General features: G+C 39.3%; 1 protein-coding gene across 2 annotated transcripts in view; it reads left to right on the top strand.

Annotated features, from left to right (window-relative positions):
* SDHAF4 (succinate dehydrogenase complex assembly factor 4) overlaps positions 1 to 24764 on the top strand; it is a 53356-nt gene that overhangs the window by 4730 nt on the left and 23862 nt on the right. Inside the window, exons 2-3 of one of the 2 annotated variants that reach the window (XM_047734431.1) lie at positions 9045 to 9194; positions 18400 to 20075. In XM_047734431.1, coding sequence (XP_047590387.1) covers positions 9045 to 9194; positions 18400 to 18509 — 260 coding nt within the window. In that variant the 3' untranslated portion in view covers positions 18510 to 20075. Of the gene's footprint in view, positions 1 to 9044; positions 9195 to 18399; positions 20076 to 24764 lie in introns of those variants that run through there. The other variant, XM_047734432.1, reaches the window with a different exon arrangement.

Here is a 24764-nt window from a genome sequence, read left to right as displayed (position 1 = left end):
TCCACCCTCATTACCTAATTACCTCAAAGAAGCCTCACCTTCTAATATCACCACATTAGGGGTTAGAATTTCAGTATATAAATGAGGGTGGTGAGGGGGACTCAAATCTTCAGTTTCTAACATTGATCTTTTGCTTTTGTGTGTGTTTGTTGTTTTTTTTTTTTTTTTTTTTTTTTAAGAAACATGGTAATTAATGGAGCTTCTGACATGAACAACATGTGGCCAGATTTTGTTTTATTTTGTTTTTTGGAATCTGACAGTCTATACCTATTTAACTGGAGAGTTCAGATCATTTATAAGTCATAATTATTGATATAATTGGCTTTATTTCTACCATATTTTTACACCTTCTATTTGTCATACTTGGTTTAAATTAAATATTTTCTTCCATTTTTTTTCCTCTGCTGGTTTGGAAGATATACATTACCTTTTATTGGTTACCCATGAAATCTAAATGCATACTTAAGGAAATCTGAAGTGAACACCTTCTCCTAAACAGTGCAAAGTTTAAAAATGCTTTGAGGGCGCCTGGGTGGCTCAGTGGGTTAAGCCGCTGCCTTCGGCTCAGGTCATGATCTCAGGGTCCTGGGATCGAGTCCCGCATCGGGCTCTCTGCTCAGCAGGGAGCCTGCTTCCCTCTCTCTCTCTGCCTGCCTCTCTGTCTACTTGTGATCTCTCTCTGTCAAATAAATAAATAAATAAATAAATAAATCTTTAAAAAAAAAATGCTTTGAATTCACTCACCCTCTATCTTTGTTGTTCAGCCTTTTAGGTGTGTATATGTGTGTGTTCTAGTGTATATGTTGGGATGGGATTGTGGTATTGATAATATGACATCACAGTTATTATGGTTTTATATAATCAATAAATAAAACTTTCATTTTCTCTCTCTCTGTTCTTATCTCCTTTTTATCTCTTTGTTCTTATCTCACTTTACTTTTGGGATCATTTTCTCTTTTTTTATTAATTAATTTATTTATGTGACAGAGATCACAAGTAGGCAGAGAGGCAGGCAGAGAGAGAGAGAGGAGGAAGCCAGCTCCCTGCTGAGCAGAGAGCCCGATTCAGGGCTTGATCCCAGGACTCTGGGATCATGACCTGAGCCAAAAACAGACTTTAACCCACTGAGCCACCCAGGCACCCCTGGGATAATTTTCTTAAAGTACATTGCTTAGAAGTCCCATTCATGACTGTCTTTTGTGGTAAAGTTTCTTCATGTTCTTTTGATATAGGTCTTATTTTTAATCTGAAAATCTGGTTTCTTTCACTTTGTGCTTTTGAAAGGTGGTTTCACTGGGTGTATCATTTTCTCATAGCTCTATCTTCTGGCTTCTATTATGGCTATGGAGAAGTTATCTGTCCAATTTTTGTTCCTTCATTAGTAATCTTTTATCTGGCTTCTTCTTAGATCTTCCTTTGATCTGGCTTCCTTGTTGGGGTTGTTCATTTTACATTGTGTCCAGATGTACTTTTTTCCCCTTTCATTTGGCATCTTTGTGATTCCTGTCTTTTGTACCTCTTATGGTATTTCCACTATCTCCTTGTGGAATTATGATTAAACAAACATTTGTTATACCTTCTCATTTTATCCTCCATAGGTTTGAACTTCTCTTTGGTTATTTTCATCTTTGTCTCTATGCTTTTTCCTGCATAACTTCTTCAGAACTTAATTCTAGATCACAGATTCTCTTCTCAACTTTATCTGTCCTATTTAGCTGTTTTATTGAGCTTTAAATTTAAATTGTTACATTCCTAAATTTCTTTGTGTTTTAAGTTGGCCTTTCTTAGTCTCTTACTCATTTCTCCCTTTTGGCCTTTTTTCCCCTTGAACACATTAAATAGTTATATTCTGATTTCAGTGATGTCAGTATGTCAATTTTGTTTGTTTGTTTGTTTGTTTGTTTGTTTGTTTTAGTATGTCACATCTTTATGGTCTGGTCCTATTGGTTGATTTCACTAACTCTTGCTTGTGATGGCTTGTTTCCTCAAATTTTACTGGTATTCTCTCTTGAGACTTGCGTGAGACATGAGTTGAGAGGGTATTTCTCCCCAGAAGATTTGCTTCTGCTCTTCCCATGTGTCTGGAACACTTCACCTTGACTTGGGTCCATTTTATATAAGATGCTCTCCTTGGGCATTTTTGGACCATGCTGATAGTGTGTAATCAGGCATAAACATAGTGTGGTCAGCCAGTAGTTTCAAAATCTCTGTAAGGGCTTCTTTTTTTCATTTCTGCTCAGAACCAAGGTTGAGATGGATACTCGTCCCTCCTTGACTGTTGTCTTCATTAGCTGGAAGTTTGCTTCTAGTTCCTCGCTCTTTTGACCAGCAGCATGAACATCACCTAGAGATTGTTAAAATGAAGAATCTGAGACCTCACTCAGACCTGCTCAGAGTCTGCATTTTAACAAGATCCTCCAGGTATTTTATATGCACATCAAAATCTTCAGGCTCAATTTCTCTTCTGAGTGCTGAGCCTCCCGGGGTCCTGGCCTCTAGCAGGCTTTTGTTCGGCTCAGGCCCAGAAGACTCCTCTCCCTACCGTTCTGGGAGCTCTGGGCCCCAGCTCTAGGTGGGAAAGACATAAAATAGGTAGTGGTTTAAGTGTTTGGTGGCCTCACTGAACAGCTTTGTTGGTTTATCATTTCATACTTTTTTAAAGGATCTTTGATTAAGAAATATTTGTGTTTTTTCAACCTTTTTAAGTGTCTTACAGCGTTAGGTTTTTAGGCATCTCTAATTTATCAGATTGCCAAAAACAGAAGTTGTGAAAGCTTGCTTGTTGTTTGTCTTTTGTTTTCAATCAGTCTTTTTTCCTTTGCTTATTATTCTTTCAGAAGGTCATCTTCTTGTTTGTAATGTGCTTGTACAGAGTTCTAAAGAGACTTTTTTTTTAAAGATTTTATTTATTTATTTGAGACACAGAGAGACAGTGAGAGAGGGAACACAAGCAGGGGTGCAGGGGGAGAGGGAGAAGCAGGCTCCCCGCTGAGCAGGGAGCCCAATGTGGGGCTCGATCACAGGATCCTGATAACCTGATCCTGATAACGTCAAGCTGATGCTGGACGACTGAGCCACCCTGGTGCCCCTTAAATAGTCTTTGGATAAGGCCAAACCACCCCTTGAAGAAGACGACATGGGCTTTATGGTGGTGATTTCCTTGTTTCTCAAAGGATGATTTTTGCTTTAAGTTTGTCAGCTATTGCCCATGCAGTTGAGGTAGTCAGAAGCGTGCTAAAGGCCACAATGTAATACAAACATTTACATACAGCTAACTTTTGTGCACTGTAGGGGTTAGTGGCTGATCCCCTGCACCATAAACAATCCACATATAACTTTTGACTACCCCAGAACTTAATTGCTGATAGCCTACTATTGAGTGGAAGCCTTGTGATAACATGAACAGTTGATTAACACATATTTTCTGTACTATATATATTATACATTGTATTCTTACAGTAATGTAGGATAGAGAAAATAAACGTTACTTTAAAAAGTCATAAGGAAAAGAAAATACATTTATAGTACTGTACTGTGAAAAATCCACGTATAAGTGGACTTGTGCAGTTCAGACCTGTGTTGTACAAGGGTCAGCTGTAATTACTGTTGCTTAGTGTTTGATAGGCAGAATCTGCTATTTGATAGGCAGAATCCATAGGAGTGGCGCTGGGCCTCCCCTTCACGTCTTTGCTATTCCTTATGATCCAATAGACCCTTTTCTCTCACTGTCTATCCTTCAAGCTACTTGTATGTGCCTTACTGCCTCCACCCCTGCCCGGTGGCTGTGCACAGACTTGATTCCAAAGTTCTAAAGCGTGTGGGTACCAAAGAGCACAATGTCCCCTGTCTTATCTTGTACGGTACAGAAATGAGAGGAATTCTCCTCCTCCCCAGTATGTTAACACTGTTAACCTGTCTACAAAAATAATTCTGTTTAGGCCACTATGGTCTCAGAGTCCTTTGAGAAAATTGGTCTTTTAGCTTTTCCTTGTAACCTTTTTTTCTAACATAAAGTTCCTTCAGAAGTACTCAAGACCAGGGGCGCCTGGGTGGTTCAGTGGGTTAAGTCTCTGCCTTCGGCTCGGGTCATGATCTCAGGGTCCTGGGATCAAGCCCCGCATCAGGCTCTCTGCTTAGTGGTGATCCTGCTTCCCCCTCTCTTTCCCTGCCTCTCTGCCTACTTGTGATCTCTCTCTCTTTCTCTGTCAAATAAATAAATAAAAAATCTTTAAAAAAAAAAAAAAAAAGAAGAAGAAGAAGTACTCAAGACCAGACCTACAGACTAGTTTCTCAAACTTCTCCTTTGCTACTCCTCTCTCTTTTCCCACAGTACACTCATATTCCTCTTCTTAACCAAAAACCCTTTTGCACATTGACTTCTGTGTCCTACAGTTAGGCTCAATGGAGACATACACCTTACTCCCTTTCTCTGAGCTAGGCTGTAGGACAAGTAGAAATATCCCGGTTCTGGGGAGGATACAGACTCAGTGAGGTTCAGGAACCGTCTTCGGGTCAGTCACATGGCTAAAAGTGGGATGGCTGGCATTGGAACCCATGTGTGATTCTAGTGCCCTTAGCTTGCCAGGTTTTTTGTTTTTTTTTCACTTGTCCATGGTATTACTGAAGGAAAGGGCCAAGCTGCTGTAACAGTTCTGCTGATGGGACAGGCAGGACAACTCTGCTTTGACGGGTAATTCAGGGATCATTGTTCTGTCCATATTGTTGCTCCACCGTCTGTAGGCCAGTGCCGCTGATCAGCCCCATGTACAATAGTTGAATTTTACTTGTTATTTACAACATATGTTCTGAATGGTTGGACATAGGTTTTGAATGGGCACTGTCTATATCATACAAGTTATTACATATTTTACGTATCCCCTTGCCCTGGGTTTTGTCCGCATCTGCATGGTTGAAGCTGGGTCACTGCCATGTCTGTATTATAACCCTAAGAAGTGGGAAAAGACATCCAGGGCACTCAGCTTTTTGCAGAAGTGGGGCAACTCAGAATTTGCACACATCACTTCCAGTCACAACCCATTGGTCACCACTTGGACATGTGGCTGCTTGGCTGCAGGAATGCTGGGAAATGTCTTCTCTAAGCAAGTGGCCCGGTGCTCAGCTTAATAGCGAATGAGATGGGAGTGGGAATCTTAGAACCAAATGGAAGAAGGGTAAAGGAGCTACTTGAGACAGTAGGCAGCTTCCAGCACATCTACCTAATGTCACTTTTTCAGAAAATAATTTTGTTCAAATTGAGCACAATTACTGTAAATTAAAGACCGTTAGACCTGCCACATTGGATTATTGTGAGGTTTAAGGAGGTGTCATGTTTTCAGCCCCTAGTACAGAGCCTGACACATAGGAGGCATCTAACCCATGTTTATTACTTGTATTAGTTATATTTAGTACATCTGTATCATTTCAGAGGCAAAATTTTTAGCTTCAGATTATGTCTGCTTTATAATTGGTAGTCAAGACTATTTTGTGCCATTTTTTATGATTTTGTGCAAATGCTTAGGAATTTCTACAGATTTGGAACATACCAAGATTAATTTTTACACTGAATGTCATTTCAAGCATTGAATTAAGAGATTTTTTTTTTAAGATTTTATTTATTTATTTGACAGAGAGAAATCACAAGTAGGCAGAGAGGCAGGCAGAGAGAGAGGAGGAAGCAGACTCTCTGCTGAGCAGAAAGCCCGATGTGGGGCTTGAACCCAGGACCTGGGATCATGACCTGAGCCGAAGGCAGCGGCTTAACCCACTGAGCCACCCAGGCGCCCAAGAGATTTTTTTTGATTTGCAAAACAACAAAACCTAAAACAGAAAGTGCTAATTTATTGTATTGAGTCGAGTCTGAGTGCACAGTAGCAGGTGGTTACTGGTATCTGTTAAATAAATATTTGGCTGATTTTTAGGCTTCAAAGTGAGTTATTTGATGTACAGGAATACAGACTTGCTTCATAACCAGATGCAGAATCTAGTCATTAGCCAGAATAGATGAAAAATCTGTCCACATTTAGAATCTAATTTGTAACTATTAAAATACTTTCCATATATCTATATTAATTATTACTGAATTATGATGATTTAGAAACAGCCTTTCATACTTTATAAATTTGTGATGGATTTGTTGATGGATACATAGTTGGACATTAGATAATGAACAGAAGTTTCTGTTGTGGAAGTTGGCTAAACTTCCTAAATTGGGTTATATTGATGTCACATTCTAAAGAATTCTATATTTCAGATAAGAAGTGACTAACAAAAATCCTGTGATTTGGACTGGAAATATCTTTCAACTGAGCATGGTTTATAGTCACCAAAATCTTCAATATAGTATTTTTAAAATAGTCACAATAAGCCAAGATCAGCTTGTTATATGAAATATATTAATATAATCAGAAGCTCATATTTCTATATTTTCCATATTTTCCATTTCTTAAATAAAAGTAAATGCTGCCTTATAAGATTTTGTTGCAGGTTTTCCTCTTTAGCCTTTTCTTATATGTTTAAATATTACTATGAGGACATACGAAAAAATTCAGTATGTCCTTAGATAATGGAGTGGGAGTTTGAAGGCAAAATGGTCTGTACTCTAAATCAGTAAGTAAAAATTTTAAATAAGTAAATGTTTTTATTTTAATGTGCATAGAAATTTTTGTTGATCCACAGTTTTTCTCAGCCAATTAATGTCACAAATATGTAGTATTTTATATAAGTGACCATGTAGTTGGGGGAAAACTGTATTAATTCTGCAGATCGTTGTCATAGCTTTATTAAAACATTCAGTTATGTATTTTTTTAATCCTTGTGTTTTGTGGGCTCTTGGATCTGTGGAAGAATGATAGTTTGTATTCTAATTGGTCATTCAAACAATAATTTTGCTACTCCCTGAGCTATATGCAGTAGATATGCAAATGAACAGCTACTATTTCAAAATTGTTAATACAGTTTGTATGTAATGTTAACTTTACAAAACAAGCTTACATAAATTCCAAGTTGGCTGTGGAGGGTTTGTACGTATAAAAAGAGAGAAAGATATATATGTACAAATATTTATATGCATATATATATTTGTGTGTGTGTGTATGGCTGTTTGTATATATATAATTGTTTTTAAGTAATTCGTGCATCCAACATGGGGCTTGAACTCACAAACCCAAGATCAATAGTCACGACTGACTGAGCTAGCCAGGAACCCCTATACAGAATTTTTTTTTTAAAGATTTTATTTATTTATTTGACAGACAGAGATAACAAGCAGGCAGAGAGGCAGGCAGAGAGGAGAGAAGCAGGCTCCCTGCTGAGCAGAGAGCCCAATGCAGAGCTCAATCCCAGGACCCTGAGATTGTGACCTGAGCCGAAGGCAGAGGCTTTAACCCACTGAGCCACCCACGTGCCCCTACACATAATTTTTTAAAGCAGATGGTAAGGTGATGTCATATTAGCTATAATATGAATAAAATACATATAACAAAAGAAAATTCTCATTATTTGTAATGCTACCGGGACTTCCAGATAATACTGCAATGATAATATTAGATAAAATTTGTCACGATGGTAAAAGCTTTGCATGAATTGTCTTGTTTAATTTATTTAGTAACTCATGAGATAAGTACTGTTACCTTTAATTTAGAAGGGAGGAAACAGATGTAGAAAGGGTAAGTCACTTGACCAAAGTTCAAACAACTAAAACTGCATTAGTTTCCTGCTGCTGCTATAACCAGTTGTCACAAACCTAGTGGGGAGGTGAGAAGTCTGAAACGGGTGAGAAGTCTCTGGACTGAAATCAAAGTGTTCGGACTGTGTTCTTCTGGATGCTCTAGGGGGACAATCTCTTTCTTCCCTTTCCAACTTCTCGAGGCTGCTGAAGTTCCTTTCCTCCATCTTCAAAACTGGCAGCATCCATTACAGCTGTCTTATGCTGCCGTCCTTCTGGTTCTCTCTTCCAATTGTCTCTTCCCGTTTTAAGGATTCTTTTGACTGCAATGGACCCACACAGATAGTCCAGGGTAGTTACTCTAGTCTAAGTTCATATGATTAGCAGCCTCAATTCAGACTGCTACCTAAATTCTTTACCATGGAACCTCACCTCTTTATAGTTTCTGAGTGTGAGATTCCAATCATCTTTGGAAGCCATTATTCTGCTTACCACAGGGGTGTAACTGGAACTGGTCCCCAACTCTGTCTGCCTCTGAAGCCATTCCTTCAGGAAGTTCAAAACCCAACCCTGAAGTCATTTTTTCAGGATGGTTTTGTACTTATTGAACATGATCTTAACAAGGGTTGGATAACTTTCATAGCAGTTTAGAAAGTTTAGCTTTCTCCATATGACCTATGGAGAAAGTGATCGCATTTTTATGCTGTAAATGCCTAGTACATTTTTAAATGTTTAATTGGCAGGAAAAGAGAATCATGATTAGGATTCAAATATAAGAATACTAAATACAGTCTCTTGTAATTTAAATAGTAAATATTGTCATTAAAACTTTGTATACTTAGTAACGCTTCATATCTTATTTCTGTTATTTAGGGCATTGCTTCACACAGGAATCTGTATTTTATATATATAAGTTTTTACAATTTTGATAATGGTTAACTAATTCGTTTTAAAGCTCTTCTTTTTAAACTGATAATATTGGTTGCCTCTGAGAAAGGGAAATAGCTGTCTAGAAGATAGAGGAAAGAATTTTCACTGTATGTCCTTTTGTACAAACAAAACAAATAAATAAATAAAACAAATTAATAAAAAACAAATAAATAAAATGTTAACTTTTTATTTTTATTTTTTTTTAAAGATTTTATTTATTTGACAGAGAGAGATCACAAGTAGATGGAGAGGCAGGCAGAGAGAGAGAGAGGGAAGCAGGATCTCCGCCGAGCAGAGAACCCAATGCGGGACTTGATCCCAGGACCCTGAGACCGTGACCCGAGCCGAAGGCAGCGGCTCAACCCACTGAGCCACCCAGGCGCCCAAAATGTTAACTTTTTAAAGTAGAAAAAAGAACAGCTTCTAATTTTTCACTGTCTCCACTCTCCAGGATCACCCCTCTCATGTCATTCTGTGAGGAAAATGAGTTCTGAAGGAGAAAAATCCAAACCTATCAAACAATCTCTTAAGAAGCCAAAGTTACCAGAAGGTCGTTTTGATGCACCAGAAGATTCTAATTTAGAGAAAGAACCACTGACAAGTGAGTATGGGCATACCTCACAGATATTACATGTTTGGTTCCAGATCACTGCAATAAAGCAAATGTGGTGGTAAAGCAAGTCAGATAACTTTTTTGGCTTCCCAGTATGTATTAAAGTTATGTTTACACTGTACTGCAGACTGTAAAGTGTGCAATAGCACTGTGTCTAAAATACATATGTATGTATGTGTATGTGTGTGTATATGTGTATATATATATATATAATTTAATTTAAAAACACTTCATTGCTAAATAATACTATCATCCGAGCTTTCAGTGAGTCATAATGTTTTTCTGGTGGAGGGACTTGCCTCAGCGTTAATGGCTACCAATTGACCAGGGTGGTACTTGCTATAACAATTTCCTAAAACAAGACAATAGTGAAGTTTGGCACATTGATTTATTGCTTTCACGGAAGATTTCTCTGTACCATGAGATGCCGTTTGGTAGCATTTTACCCACAGTAGAACTTCTTTCAAAATTGGGGTCAGTCATCTCAAACCTTGCCACTTCTTTGTAAGCTAAGTTTGTGTGATACTCTGTACCATTTGTTGTCATCTTAACAGTCTTCCCAGGAGTAGAGTCCATCTCACAAAACCACTCTCTTCACTCATCCATAAGAAGCAACTCCTCTATTTAAGTTTGATCAAGAGATTGCAGCACTTTGGTCCCATCTTCAGGCTCCACTTCTAGGTCTAGTTCTCTTGCTGTTTCCACCACATCTGCAGTCACTTCCTCCACAGAAGTTCTGAACTCCTCTCCTCAAAGGCATTCGTGTGGGTTGGAATCAACTTCTTCCAAACTCCTTTTAATGGTCATATTTTGACCTCTCCCCATGAATCACACATGTTCTTCACAGCATCAAAATGGTGCCTCCTTTCCAGAAGGTTTTCAATTTACTTTGTCTGAGTCCATCAGAGGAACCATTCATTACCTATGGCAGCTGCAGCCTTACAAAATGTATTCCTTAAACAATAAGACTTGAAAGTTGAATGACCTTGATCCACGGGCTGCAGAATGGATGCTGTGTTAAGCAGGCATGAAAACAACATTAATCTCACCGAACATCTCCATCAGAGCTCTTGGGGGACCAGGTGCACTGTCAATGAGCAGTCATATTTTGAAAGGAATCTTTCTTTCTGAGCCGTAGGTCTCATCACTGGGCTTAAAATACTAAGTAAACCATGTTGTGGGCAGATGTGCTGTCATCCAGGCTTTGTTGCTCTACTTACAGAGCATAGATCGAGTAGATTTAGCGTAATTCTTAAGTGTCCTAGGATTTAGGGAATGGTCAATGAACACTGGCTTCAACTTAAAGTCACCAGCTGCATTAACCCCTAATAGGAGTGTTAGCCTGTTCTTCGAAGCTTCGAAGCCAGGCACTGACTTCTCTCTAGCTATGAAAGTCCTAGAAGGCATCATTTTCCAGTAGAAGGCTATTTTGTCTACACTAAAAATCCATTGTTCAGTGTAGCCACCCTCATTTCTTATCTCAGCTAGATCTTCTGGAGAACTTGCTGCAGCTTCTCCATCAGCACATGCTCGTCACCCTGCGCACTTTGATGTTATGGAGATGACTTCTTTCTCCCTATCAGCAATAAGGCTGTTGCCTTTCTTATCACTTGTATTCACTGAAGTAGCGCTTTTCATTTCTTTCAAGAACTTTTCCTTTGCCTGCACAATTTGTAAAAAAAAAAACAAAAAACAAAAAAACCACGGTATCTGTGAAGCACAGTAAGATGAGGTATGACTGTATGGTAAAGCATCTCGTAATTTTTGAAGTGTCATAGAAGGTATTTTAGTTATTGAGGAAAAAAGAATGAAATATGTTGTTTATAATTCTTTATTAACATAATAAGGCATATTTCACAATGAATAAATTACCATATTCACCATCACTAGGTTTAAAAGAATAGTTTAAAAGAAAGTGTAGGTTTAAAAGAATAATTTCCAGGGGATGCCTGGGTGGCTCAGTCAGTTAAGCATCTGCCTTTAGCTCAGGTCATGATCCCAGCGTCCTGGGATCAAGCCCCGCATTGGGATCCCTGCTCAGCAGAGAGCCTACTTCTCGCTCTGCCTGCCACTCCCCCTGCCTGTGTTCCCCCTCCCCCCAGCAAATATATAAATACATAAATCTTTTTAAAAAACAATAATTTCCAGGTACGCCTGGGTGGCTCAGTTGGTCGGACGACTGCCTTTGGCTCAGGTCATGATCCCGGAGTCCCGGGACCGAGTCCCGCATCGGGCTCCCAGCTCCACGGGGAGTCTGCTTCTCCCTCTGACCTTCTCCTTGCTCATGCTCTCTCTCACTGCCTCTCTCTCAAATAAATAAATAAAATCTTTAAAAAAAAATAAAGTAAAAAATAAAAAATAATAATTTCCAAGCCACTCACAGTGATTGACTGTTTTATTTATTACAGCCCATTATTCACATTACGAAGTATACGACTTGAGACCTGTTTCAATGCAAATAAGTTGATAACCACTTAAGCAGACTCAAACAAAAGGTAGTACAGGTTGTCGCTGGACTACAAGGTACACAGGTGGAATACCCCAAGGCAGTGATGCTGCTAGGCTTTGAAGAAAGATGAACCTTGGGACTAAACACTATATGGAAAGCAGGATATTCTCCCTCCTTCTCTTGTCTCTGGTCACTTCTCTTCATAATTTTCTGTCATCAGACTCCCTTCTAAGTCCAATGGGCAAAGGAACTACTCCTAGCTGTTACTCAGGTCGATAGAACAACTAGACCAAAATTAACAATTGTTATTTTCTAATTCCAAAGTTCTTTTTTTTTTTTTTTTTAAAGATTTATTTATTTATTTATTTGAGAGCAAAGCCTGAGGGTAGGGTGGGGGCAGGGGAGGAGAGGAAGTGAATCTTGAACAGACTTCCTGCTGAGCACAGAGCCGGAGGCAGGGCTAGATCCTAGGACCCTGAGATCTCAACCTGAGCCAAAACCAAGAGCTGGTTGCTCAACCAGCTGAGCCACCTAGACACCCCTAATTCCAAATTTATTAAGAAGAGAGTTCGTTGGCCAAGCTTGGATCAGGTGTCTAGAGCTAAATCAGAGTGGCCAGTGGGGTGGGTCACAGTTAAAGGTGGTTATTCTCACCATAGCCATGTGGTTGGAGAAAGAGAAGGGGAAGTTTGGAGAAAGAAGAGCTTTTTTGAGGGTGGTGTGCTCATAAACTAAATATTGTTTTGCATTTAATATATACAAAATCTGACTCATGTCTTAAAACTCTGTTTTTTAAAGTGCTACTTTATTTTCATTCTGTACTCTTTGCTATCTTTGAATTGTGAAACATGTGCACGTATTAGCTAGTCAAAAAATAACATTTTAAATAGCATAAACGTAAACATACCAGTTTGAAATTTTGGGAAATGGGCTGCCCTGTTTGTCTCCTCAGAGTTAACCCATCTATGTAGTGAAGCATCCTAGGCAAGAAGATATCAACAGAGGATACAGGGGCCTTTTATCTGGACCTCTTCGAAATATAAAAACTTTTCTTTTTGTTCATTCAGTTAAATATTTCAGTTTATAGCACTTTACTAATAAACCCAGTTTGAAAACTAGGTCAGTCAGTCAAAATGATGGAGACTTTTAAGAAGCATGATCTAAGGTAAAATTTTCTTTCATTGTTTTAGCCAAGCACAAAAATCTAAGAGGGAATTTTTCATTAAAACATCCTACACAGGGTAGGAGGTTGGGGGAACCAGGTGGTGGGTAGTGGAGAGGGCAAGGATTGCATGGAGCACTGGGTGTGGTGCAAAACAATGAATACTGTTATGCTGAAAATAAATAAATTAAAAAAAAAAAAAAAGAAAGAAACGTCTTACACAAAAGTAGCAATCCCAGAAGTAAACCCTCACACGTATGCTCAGTTGGCTTTTGAGAAGGTTGCCAAGATCATTCAGTGGGGGAAAAGACAGTCTTTTCTATACGTGGTGCTGGGAACACCTGAAGTCCACATGCAAAAGTATGAAATTGGACCCTTACCTTATACCATGTTTAAAAATTAAATATGTCAAAACCCTTAAATTAAGAGATAAAACTATAAAATTCTTAGATGAAAACATTGGGGGAAAATCATGATACTAATTTTGAAAGCAGTTTCATGGTCATGACACCAAAAGCATAGACAGCAAACACAAAAGTATATAAATTGGACATTATTAAAATTAATAAATTTTATATCAAAGGATAATATCAAAGGATATTATCAAGAAAGTGAAAAGTTAACCTATGGAATTGTGGAAAATATTTGTAGAGCATATATCTGACAAAAATACTGAGAATAAGTAGAAAACTCCTACAACTCCACAGAAACAACTCAATTCAAAAATGGACAAATGACTTGAATATACATTTCTCCAAATAAGATATAGAGATAACTAACATGCACTTGAGAATGTGCTCAACATCACATTCTCTACATCACAGGATGAGATACCACTTCACACCAACTAGGATGGCTACAATTTAAGAAAAACCAGAAAACAAGTGATGGCAACAATGTAGAGAAATTGGAACCCCTCTGTTTCTGGCGGGAATGTTTCTGGTGGGAACATAAAGTCATGCAACTACTATGGGAAACAGTTTGGCAATTTCTCAGAAAAAGTCAGCTATAGACCACAACAATTCTAGGTATATATCAGAAACAATGGAAAGCAGGGACTCGAGCAGGTATCTGTATACCTGTGTTCATAGCAGCTTCATTCAGTAGCCAAAAAAAAAAATAGCTCAGATGTCCATCCATAGATAAATGGATAAACAAAATGTGGTATGTGGAATACTATTCAGTCCGAAAAAGGAATGGCATTTTGATTGCTACAGTATGGATGGACCTTGAAAACATTATGGTTATGTAAAATGAGCTAGACAGAGGGACAAATATATGATTCCACTCAAATTAGGTACCTAGAGTGGGCAAATTCATAGAGACAAGATACAATAGAGATTATCAAAGTCTGGGGGTGGGGGGAAAGGAAAGGTTTTTGTTTAATGGGTACAGAGTTTACATTGAGGATGATGAAAAACTTTTGGGTGTAGTATGATGGTTACAGACCATTGAGAATGTAGTTAATGCCACTGAATTGTATACTTACAAATGGTTAAATGATAATTATTGTATACATTTAATACAATAAAAAAGAAAAATACATTTTTTTAAGATTTTATTTATTTATTTGACAGACAGAGATCACAAGTAGGCAGAGAGGCAGGCAGAGAGAGAGGAGGAAGCAGGCTCCCTGCTGAGCAGAGAGTCCGATTCAGGGCTCGATCCCAGGACCCTGGGACCATGACCAGAGCCAAAGGCAGAGGCTTTAACCCACTGAGCCACTCAGGTGCCCCAGAAAAAATACATTTCAAAAGATAATCATCTGTTTGACACAATGCTAGGTATTCATTGTAACTTTTGAGTCGCTGAAATGTATGTTGAACATACCATTTCTTCGAAGCTGGTCTAGTAAATATCACCAAACCCAGCAAATGCTTTCCAATCCCCATTTTATAGGAACTGTCTGCAAGCTTCAGCATTGTTAACCAGTGCTTCTGGAAATCTTGGTTTTTGGTTATGTTTTGTCCAGTTCCTCCTCCTATTCCATTTCTTCCTGAACTCTTTCTTCTTCTTTTTTTTTTTTTAAAAGATTTTATTTATTTATTTGACAGAGAGAAATCACAAGTAAGCAGAGAGGCAGGCAGAGAGAGAGGAGGAAGCAGGCTCCCCGCTGAGCAGAAAGCCCGGCGTGGGGCTCGAACCCAGGACCTGGGATCATGACCTGAGCCGAAGGCAGCGGCCCAACCCACTGAGCCACCCAGGCGCCCCTCCTGAACTCTTTCTTAAGCTCTTCTACCTCTGCCCAGAAACAGAGATTCAAAATCTGCAGATAGTTCTTCACTCCTGCTTCCTCCTGTGTCCTGGCTCCTAGTCTTATTGGTACCACCTTCTTAACATTTGTCAAACTCCTCTCCTCTTATCCGTCCTACCAACAAAGCCCAAATTCAAGCATCTGTGGTTCTGTTGGTCTGTCCTCTTCCTGTTTCCTTTCTAGGCTTGTCTCCCTGCTTCTGGTATATCCGTTGTTCTAAGAAAAGTGTATAGGTTGTCCTTTTGCAGAGAGTAGACTTCATTATTAAGATAAAGGAAGATTGTTTGCAGCTGAGTACGCTGTTTGATGCAAAGGTGAATAAGGAAAATGAGATACAAAACTAACTGTGAACAGGACGTTGTATGATAACTGGCAGAAGAGATGTGCAAAGAAGTTCAGAAAAAAAGTAGAGAAAAGAGATAACATTTGAGCTGGGGTTTAAAGGCCCAATAAAATCATAAGTAGTTAAGGAGTGGTAGGGACATGTTTCAAGAAAGAGAAAGGTGTGGTCAGAGGGAAAGAGGCTAGGGAACATGGTATGTGAGACATGGCCAGTGGGCCTTCTGGCTGCAGCATAGAGTGTACATAGTGGATTAATAAAATCTAAAGCTAGAGGGGTAGTTATGGCTCAAACTGGGAGGGCCTGAGGTACCAGATTATAGCATATGGGCTTTCTGCAGTGAACAGTGAGGAAAGCTCTGAATGTTTTTGAATGGAGATTATTTTAATCAGCTTTACTAAAGTATAATCTGTGTATAATAAAATTCACCCATTTTAAGTAAACAACGTTGGTGAATTTTAACAGTGTTTATAGTCATGTAACCAAAACAAAGTATACAACTGTACCATCCCACAAGGAGCCCCTAGTGCCTCTTTATAATTAGTCTCATTTCCCCATCCCTCTGGCAACCGTGAATCTGTTCTCTGTCAATATAATTTTGCCTTTCCTAGGATTTTATATAAATGAAATCATATAGTACATAGTCTTTTGTGTCTGGCTTATTTCACTTAATGTGATGTGGAGGAAGGATTCTGTTTTATAAAGATTAATTCATCCTTCTCTGCAGATTAGGCTGACATCATGAGAGTCAGAAAACAGATGAGTTAGAAAACGCTTGTATTAGTCTAGAATGTAACTGAGCAAGACTCAGGGTGGTACTAGCGAGAGTAAAAAGTTTCAGAATACTGCAGGTTATTATGAGGGTGAAAATTAGGTTAAAGAAACATGAGGGGAAAGCCTCCATAGAAGGTTGTGTTCAGAAAGAAGAAAACTCAAGGCTGTGGGACTTGGAGAGGGAACATATTCAGGAGATAATGAAATCAATGCAGATAACGCAAGTGGACATGAGAATCACTAGGAAAGAGGACAGGGACCTCTGTGTTCCCAGTATGTGAGGTTACTAATATGAGTATTGGTAGGAAGGATAATGGGGAGAGGTGAAGCTGTGAACCAAGTATTGATCCTATCCAAGAAGATAAAAAGTCTTTATTACCAGATTGGAGCAAAGTGTTGGATAAGTGAATGGTGTGGAATTCAAAAGAGGAAAAGCTATAGAGGTTTGGTGGGAGATGAGAAGCTGGAAGTAGCAGTGAGCCACAGGAATGTCTTGACACTTTCTTCCCTCATGCTGTGGACTGAATTGTGTCTCCCTGAAATCCTTTTCAAAGCCCTACACCCCAGAGTGGTGGTATTTGGAGATGGGGCCTTTGAGAGATAATTGGGTTTAAATGAGGTCTTGAGACTGGGGCCTCATGATGGAATTCGTGCTCTCATACTAAAAAACACTGGAGAGCTCGCTGTCTTTCTCTTCTGCCTTGAGAGAACACAATGCCATCTGCAAGCCAGGAAGATAGTCTTTACCAGAACCCAGCCATGCTGGCATCCTGATCTGAGACTAGTAGCCTCCAGAGTATAAGAAAGTTAATTTCTATAGTTGAAGCCGGTCAGTCTGTGGCAGTTTGTTATGGCAGCCCAAGCTGACTAAGGCATTCGGCGAGCCCTGGGGATACGGGAGACAGAAGAGCTTCCCTTAGAGGCTTTCAGAGGAAGTCCAAGGATGGAGTTTTCTAGAAAACAGAATGATAGGTGGGGAAGAGTTTATTCATAGTGGAGAAAGAATTTTAAAAATAGCTAAGTATTTGAACGTTTTCAAGGTAAATTTTCTATTTTCTTTTTCCTAGAGCAGGACTACATGATTTTGGCGATGTTCATTTAGCTTTCTAAAGAGACACAGCTTAAGAATTGGGGTTTTCTAATAGCTGATTCCTCTTCCGTTCTTCCCATATACAGAGCAGTAGTTTATGGGCTGAGAACAAGACTGCAACCAGAATGTCTGAATTCAAATTCCATTTTACCACAGTAGTAGCAGTATGACCAGAACTTTTCTGAACCTCTTTGTGCCTCATTTTCCTCATCTGTAAAATGGAGACCATAATTGTTCCTGTCCTGTAGGACTATCATGAGGACAAAACGAGTTACTGTGAATAAAGTGCTCAAAAGTAGGCCTGACTCAAGGTGGATGGTCCTATTATGAACACACAGTATTAATAGTAATATCTGTTATGTCCATAAATGGCAGTATTAGCCAACTACTTGCTGAAGCCAAAACCCTATGAAGAAGCGCAGGAGTTCTCATAGCTAAAATTAATTGAGCATTCTTAAGTACCCAGCACTGAGCTAAATCCTTTACATGTGTTTCTTTAATTCTCAACAGGCTAAATCAGGTACAATTGTTGTACCCATTTTACGTTAAGAAAACTGAGGCACTGAGCCAAAATAATCTTGTTTCAAGACCTTTCAAACGTTATGGATTTGTACTCTATATTCCCTGCATTCCATTCCTTCTCTTACAGTCCATCAGCATATATGCAGTTAACTCCCCACACTGGGGCCTGAGAACATTCCAAGAATTCTAAGTAATTAATGTAGGTGATGAGGTCTGTTGAATATGACAATTGTATCCTGAAGTGATTTCTCAAACTCGGGAAAAAGAACCACATTTCCGGTTCATTTAAAAGACTGCATAGCAATAACCTAGTCAGTGGTATCTCCTGTAACCCTGTCTTCAGAATTGGGCAGAATGCCTTTCTCATTTCTGTTGACTACTGTTTTTGCATCTTCTTTCTTTAGAATTCCCAGATGATATTAATCCTGTTACCAAAGAAAAAGGTGGTCAAACTCGGGAAAAAGAACCACATTTCCGGTTCATTTAAAAGACTGCATAGCAATAACCTAGTCAGTGGTATCTCCTGTAACCCTGTCTTCAAAATTGGGCAGAATGCCTTTCTCATTTCTGTTGACTACTGTTTTTGCATCTTCTTTCTTTAGAATTCCCAGATGATATTAATCCTGTTACCAAAGAAAAAGGTGGACCCAGAGGCCCAGAACCTACCCGATACGGAGATTGGGAACGAAAAGGACGCTGTATTGATTTTTAAGACACATATATTATTAACTTCAGTATCTTTTTCTGAATATGTAGATCCGAATTTATTTCCACTTGTTTGCTTTCTGTATATCCTTTAAATCATTTAATTTCTATAATGTGTTTAAAAACATAAATAATGCCTTGAAAGAAAATATGCTGCTATAAAGTAAGAAAGTGTAGTAAAAAAAAAAAAAGTAAGAAAGGGGAAATAGTTCTGTATTAGCACATTAATTTTACTTTAAGTAAATTGGAGTATATAAATGATGGTTAGAGCTGCAAACTCATTTCATCACATTTCAGTTTAATCAGCTGCTTACAAAACGCAAATGTAAATAAAACAAGTTTTAATGATTTTTATTGCCACATGCTAGGTAACAGTGACTTTTTATGTGTGAGTTAAGTAATACATTATAGTTTGGTAAGGCCATAGTAACAACAGAAAATCTAACTCAGACCAGATTACTTGGGTTCAGATCCTGACTCTGCTACTTATTAGCCATGTGATCTTGGAAACGTTATTTAACTTCTCTATACCTCAGTTATCTTCATGTATAAATTGGAGTTAATACTAGTTCTACCTCATAGGGTAGTGGGAAGATATTTAAATGAGTAAGTACATGTAAACCACTTGGAACAGTGCGTAGCACATACTCTCACTGTAAGTGTAGCTGTCCTTCAATTTTAAATGTATTTTTCCAAATCTCTAGGCTTTCTGTGGGGAAATATTAAGAAACCAAGTTTGGAATACTTGAACTGAAATTGTTTTATATGAATATAGCATTAAAAATCATTACTTGGAAAATTAGTGATTTTTTGCATGGATGAACTGAGCTGAAATACATACTAGTTTGTTAAACATAAAATTTAGATACAGAGGGTCAATAAAATTTAGATACAAAGCAGAGGATGAAATGGGCCAGCTTAGTCAGTTTTGATGACTCAAAAGCTCTTCTGTTGTGGCCTTTGGATAACTGGGTCATGAAAAAGTCATATCCAGTTTACAGCTGTGGAATGAAGGAAGACTTGGAAACTGCTGGGCTCGCCTAAGGCATCCTTCCCCTGGCTTTACTCAGTCCCAGAGATTGAACCTTCAGCCCCCAGGCTACACTTAAATTACCTAGGAAGAAAGGGTTTTCAGGGTCTGTAGAAGACAATGCAGTGGGCTGATAATGCTGGGATATGACTTAAAGTGCAATATTACTTGGGAAAATTGTAGGCGTTTTATGCGAGAATATAAACTTTCTTAAAAGTGTATTCTCCTCAGAAACAAACTAAGTGGTGTGGTAATTGGGTCTAGTCATTCGGTCTTTGTATCGGTTCTCTCTCTCTCAGTCAACATGTGTCCTAATGGCAGTTACTGTGTATGCTGCTGAGTAATAACCACATTCCTTTAAAAACATTCCGTCATTTAGTCATCGTTCAGTTAGCCCACATTAGTGAAAGTTTTTATTAGGTTAACGTTCCAGAAGTCCTTATGTCAAATTATCTTGTATAGTTTCACCTGTGTGTGGTAAGTGATACAGGAGAGACAACTTAGATACTTCAAAAACTAATACAAAATATGTAACAACTGGAATGTTTTATTAAGAGAATCCTTAATCTCTGTTAACAGTAACGTGTTTCATGACAAGCCGTCAAATACGTAGGTACAATTCGGTGGCATGAAAACATTTATGGTCTTTATGTCCATCGAACATAAACGAAAAAAACCTGAAGACCTCCAAAAGATGATGTAGCGGTAGTGGAAATGCACCACTCACATTTCCTCGTGTGGGAAGCAGGGTTCACAGAGAACCCCAACTGCTGCCCCATGGGATCCGACCCTGCGTTCCTGCGGAGGCCCCACTTCCCCCAGGCTGTTCCCAGCCAGGGAATGAGTGTGTTGGCCCATTCCCCGATGGATGACTTTGGCTCAAGGACTCCCCGTTAGCCTGCCCAGTACTTTCTTCCGACTGTCGACTGTTGGCTGTCTAAGACTTCTTACCCAATCCTCCTTTCCTCTCTCTCGCCATCACGGGTGTCAGACTCTGCCTACTTTTCTCCTTTATAATTCAAAACGTTTCCCCAGTAAATCTCTTTCACATTTAATCCCATTTTAGCATTTGTTTCTCAGAGAACCCAAACTAACACATGTAGTTTTAAAAGAACAACTTATAGACAAACTTATATACCAAAGCTTGTGGCTTTTTCTAGTACAATCATAGTCTAACCACTTAAATTTTACATTGCTTGGGGATTTCTGAGAAATTATAAGTTGTGCATTTATAGAGAAGGCTTGTACCATGGAGCCTTGTACATTTTAGGTGTTTGGGTAGAATTGAAATATGTTCAGCATTTTTCTTATTTTGATGTCAGTTACTGTGACATATTACTAAACTTGAAGAGCCAGCCTAAAGCCATATTCTGCAGATATAACAAATGTTCATTGGATGAATAGTATAACTTACAATGAATAAACTTAATAACAGTAGTTGTTAATGATGTATCAGCAATTTTAATGATACTTTCAGAACAGGGTAGTAATTTTTATAAGTATAAAAGAATGGCAGTGGACTTTTTTTTTTTTTAAAGATTTTATTTATTTATTTGACAGAGAGAAAGAGAGCACAAATAGGCAGAGTGGCAGGCAGAGGGAGAGGGAGAAGCAGGCTCTCCGCGGAGTAGAGAACCTGACTTAGGGCTCCTGGGATCATGACCTGAGCTGTTAAGCAGATGCTTAACAGACTGAGCCACTAGGCACCCCATGATACTGCTTTGATTGAGGTGTATTGAAGAAAAAACCTGGCTTCACACAGATCTGAAGTTAGAAAAGGGAGGATCTCACAGGTCCCCTGAATGGTCTTGGGGAACCCCAGAGCCCTTGGACCACACACTTCAAGAACTGCTAAGCTGATCTAAGAAAGGAGGGTACTAAATGCAGACTCTTTGGAAGGGCAAGCAGAACTGGCTGAGCCTCTAAGTCCAAGTTTCAGAACCACACACCAGCACTGGCTGGAGAAAGGAGCTCCTCCCCAAAATCCTAGTCAGCTGCCCCTCTTCCCTACAAGAACTCACCACAGCCACCGCTGCAGAACCCCGAGTCCCCGATGCTGCTGCCAGCCACACTGACAAAGACTTGGTGGTAGCTTTCCCTCCCTCATCTAACCTGTGTCTGCATCATGGTCCTATGTGGTTGGACACTGAAGTCAGATGCCTGCATATCCCAGCAGAGGATAGGACATGTACTTTCACCGAATTCTGTGTGGGTTTGGGAGGCTCCACACTGGGGAACTTACCAGATGCGGAGATGGCATTCGAAAGATTTTGGTCAGATGTTACTTGTTGACCACTATCATCTGAGAAAACTAGTTGGGTATCAGCTTTATTGGGGCATCAAAGAGTAAGATGTGTAAAATGTAATGTAGGCCTGTGAAAACGTTTGAGTGGTCCCTAAAACACATTGAATGTCTATTTCTGCTCATTTGAGAATGCTTCCCTAAAGATTGGACATCTGAGCCTGTGATTTCTTTTTATGCCACTTACATAGCCTTGGTTATTGAATACGAACATTAGTTATGTGAAAGTTGCTTAAAATTCAGAAACCGCCCATATTCAATTAAAATACAGTCTAGATATATATAGGCCCGCATTTCTAACTTGGTTGTAGCAAGTGGAATCTTTTCTAAAGCCTTGAAACTGCAAGTACTCCTAATTAGATGTTGCTAGCAAAAAGGAATCATGCACAGATTGAGAAGGGAGATTTTTGTTGATGCAGGTGTGAGGAGGAGATGAAAATCAAACAAAGGAACTTTTAGAAGCAACTTAGAACAGTGGAAGCTAAAAACATGCAAGGAAGAAAACTAGGGAAATGTCCTTGCAGGGTTGTCTTTAGCCCCTTTGGAAAAATCTGAATTTTTAAACATGTTATAGACTGGACTGTAACCATTGTCTCTTTTTTTTTTTTTTTTTTTTTTTTTTATTTATTTGAGAGAGAGAGAGCACAAGTCCAGGGGAGAGGCAGAGAGAGAAGCAGACTCCCTATTGAGCAGAGAGCCCGATGTGGGGCTCCATCCCAGTACCCTGAGATTGTGACCTCATATTCTCTCTCATCCCTAAGTCAGTGACTCAGGTGAATCCCTTATTTTTTTTTTAAAAAAGCTTACATGGATTTTATTTTGATGGCATCCTCTCATTTTCGGCTGGTTAGAAATGTCAGAACTTCTGAGTGGACTGGCCCATATCAAACCCAAACCCTTGATTATGTGACCCTCTGCCATTATCCATACCTACATAATAAATGTTTCAACTGGGCAGAACAATCTTTTTATTTCCTGATTTTAGACAGATAGATTCATGCTGACTAGAATGCCCCCTGTCTTTCTTTATAAACATATCTTTTCTCTTTTCCTCTAGTTCTTTGCTGGAGTGAGGCTAGGTATAAATTACGTGAGTGAAATACTTTTCTCTGCCTAAAAAAGTGTGTGTGTGTGTGTGTGTGTGTGTATGACTCATGTCTGACCTTAATGTTTTTCCGGGTAATGAATCCTGACCATCTCTCATCAAGCCTGTCACTGCAGCAGCTTCTTGTCCCTGTCTTCGAGGCCGTGGCTGCCCTGCATGACACCGCCCCGCATTTTTGTCTACTGGTGGTTGTGTTGACTTGGCCCTTGTCCTCTTTTCCAATGTTCTGTGCTTTTCTGTTCTGTGGGGGTTAGAATACCAAAAAGGATGAGGGTTCTGAGTGCAAGTTCTGCCAATTAGATGCACTTGATGGGATTTGAAAGGGGATGTGAGGCAGGGCTCACAGTCATCCTGCTGTGAGCTCATACCTCAGGCAGGCACAGTGCTCAGACTCTGGATTGACCTGCAGTGGCACTGCAGGGTCTAGTCCCCAACCATGTGGGGTCATGAGGCATCATGATAGTGACATCTGTGACTTCGGATTCCTGAGTCACTATTGTGTTAGCGTATTGTACTGAACAGGTCCGCTCAGAGACTTTTTTTTTCCCTTTTTTTTTAATTAATTTTTTTAATTTTTTTATAAACATATAATGTATTATTAGCCCCAGGAGTACAGGTCTGTGAGTCACCAGGTTTACACACTTCACAGCACTCACCATAGCACATACCCTCCCCAATGTCCATAACCCCATCACCCTCTCCCTACCCCCCTCCCCCTGGCCACCCTCAGTTTGTTTTGTGACATTAAGAGTCTCTCCGCATAGAGACTTCTAATTCCCCACCCTGCTCTTTGTGGCTAAAGTGATATCCACCCCCTGCCATAGGCTGGTTTGGCCATCTCTTTGAAGTTAGTCCTGGAAGTTCATTCTAGTGTCTGCCCACCCAGCCCTTCCAATGTCATCGCTTCAATACCTTTCCATTTAGAGTAACTAGAGAGGTTTTTGTTTCCTACAAGGACTCCTGACTGTCAAGGTATTTATCTGTGGATTAGACCACTATGTCACATCCTGTTTTGTTCCTAGATTCTGCGCTTGCTTTTCTTTATGTTTCTGGAGCTACTTGACCCCCACCCACATACCATTCCCCACTGCAGGAGACTAGTAAGAGGTCCAGGAAGACAAAGAGAAACAGGGTAGAAATTATTAGAGTCAATGCAAGACTATTTAGTAGAATCAAAGAATATATCACCAGACTAAAGAGACCCTCCAGCACTGATTCCAAGTCATAATGAAAAAGCAGACTATCAGGGATAATCAAAAATCTTCCAAAGAAGAGGAAAAATTGTTACAAAGGAAAAAAACAAATGGTACCAAGCTTTCCGACAGAATACTGGAAAATAGGGAAGCAATCTGATCCAAATTTTGAAAGTAAAATTTTTTCATTTAGAACTCAGTACAGCCTATCATACCCATCAAGTGCAAGCATAGAATATACATAATCAAGTATGAGAATAAAAATATTTTCAGACAGCAAAGCCCAGGAAAGAAGTTTTACTCTCGTATGCTGCATCTTAGGAAACTGCTGGTGGATGTGCTTTAGCAAAAGAAGGCATAAGCCAAAAAAAAAAAAAAAAAGAATACATGGGATCCAGGAAGAAGAGATTCAAACCAAGGGATGCAGTAAAGGAAGATTCCAGGGCACAGCTGAGCAACAGCCCAGAGAACAACCAGTCCAGACAAGACAGACGAAGGTGGGAGGTGCATGGAAGGGAGATATGGGAGAGAAAGGAAAATGGAAGTGACATTATTTAATTTGCTTGAGCATGAAAAAAGTTGATAAGCATCTGAGAAATGTTGGAGAATTTAAGAAACATCAACAAGAACCT

This window comes from Lutra lutra, chromosome 6 (genome assembly GCF_902655055.1).
Source record: "Lutra lutra chromosome 6, mLutLut1.2, whole genome shotgun sequence".
Classification (NCBI taxonomy): Eukaryota; Metazoa; Chordata; class Mammalia; order Carnivora; family Mustelidae; genus Lutra; species Lutra lutra.
Note: the sequence above shows the minus strand (reverse complement) of the source record. Positions and strands in the feature narration are given on the sequence as shown.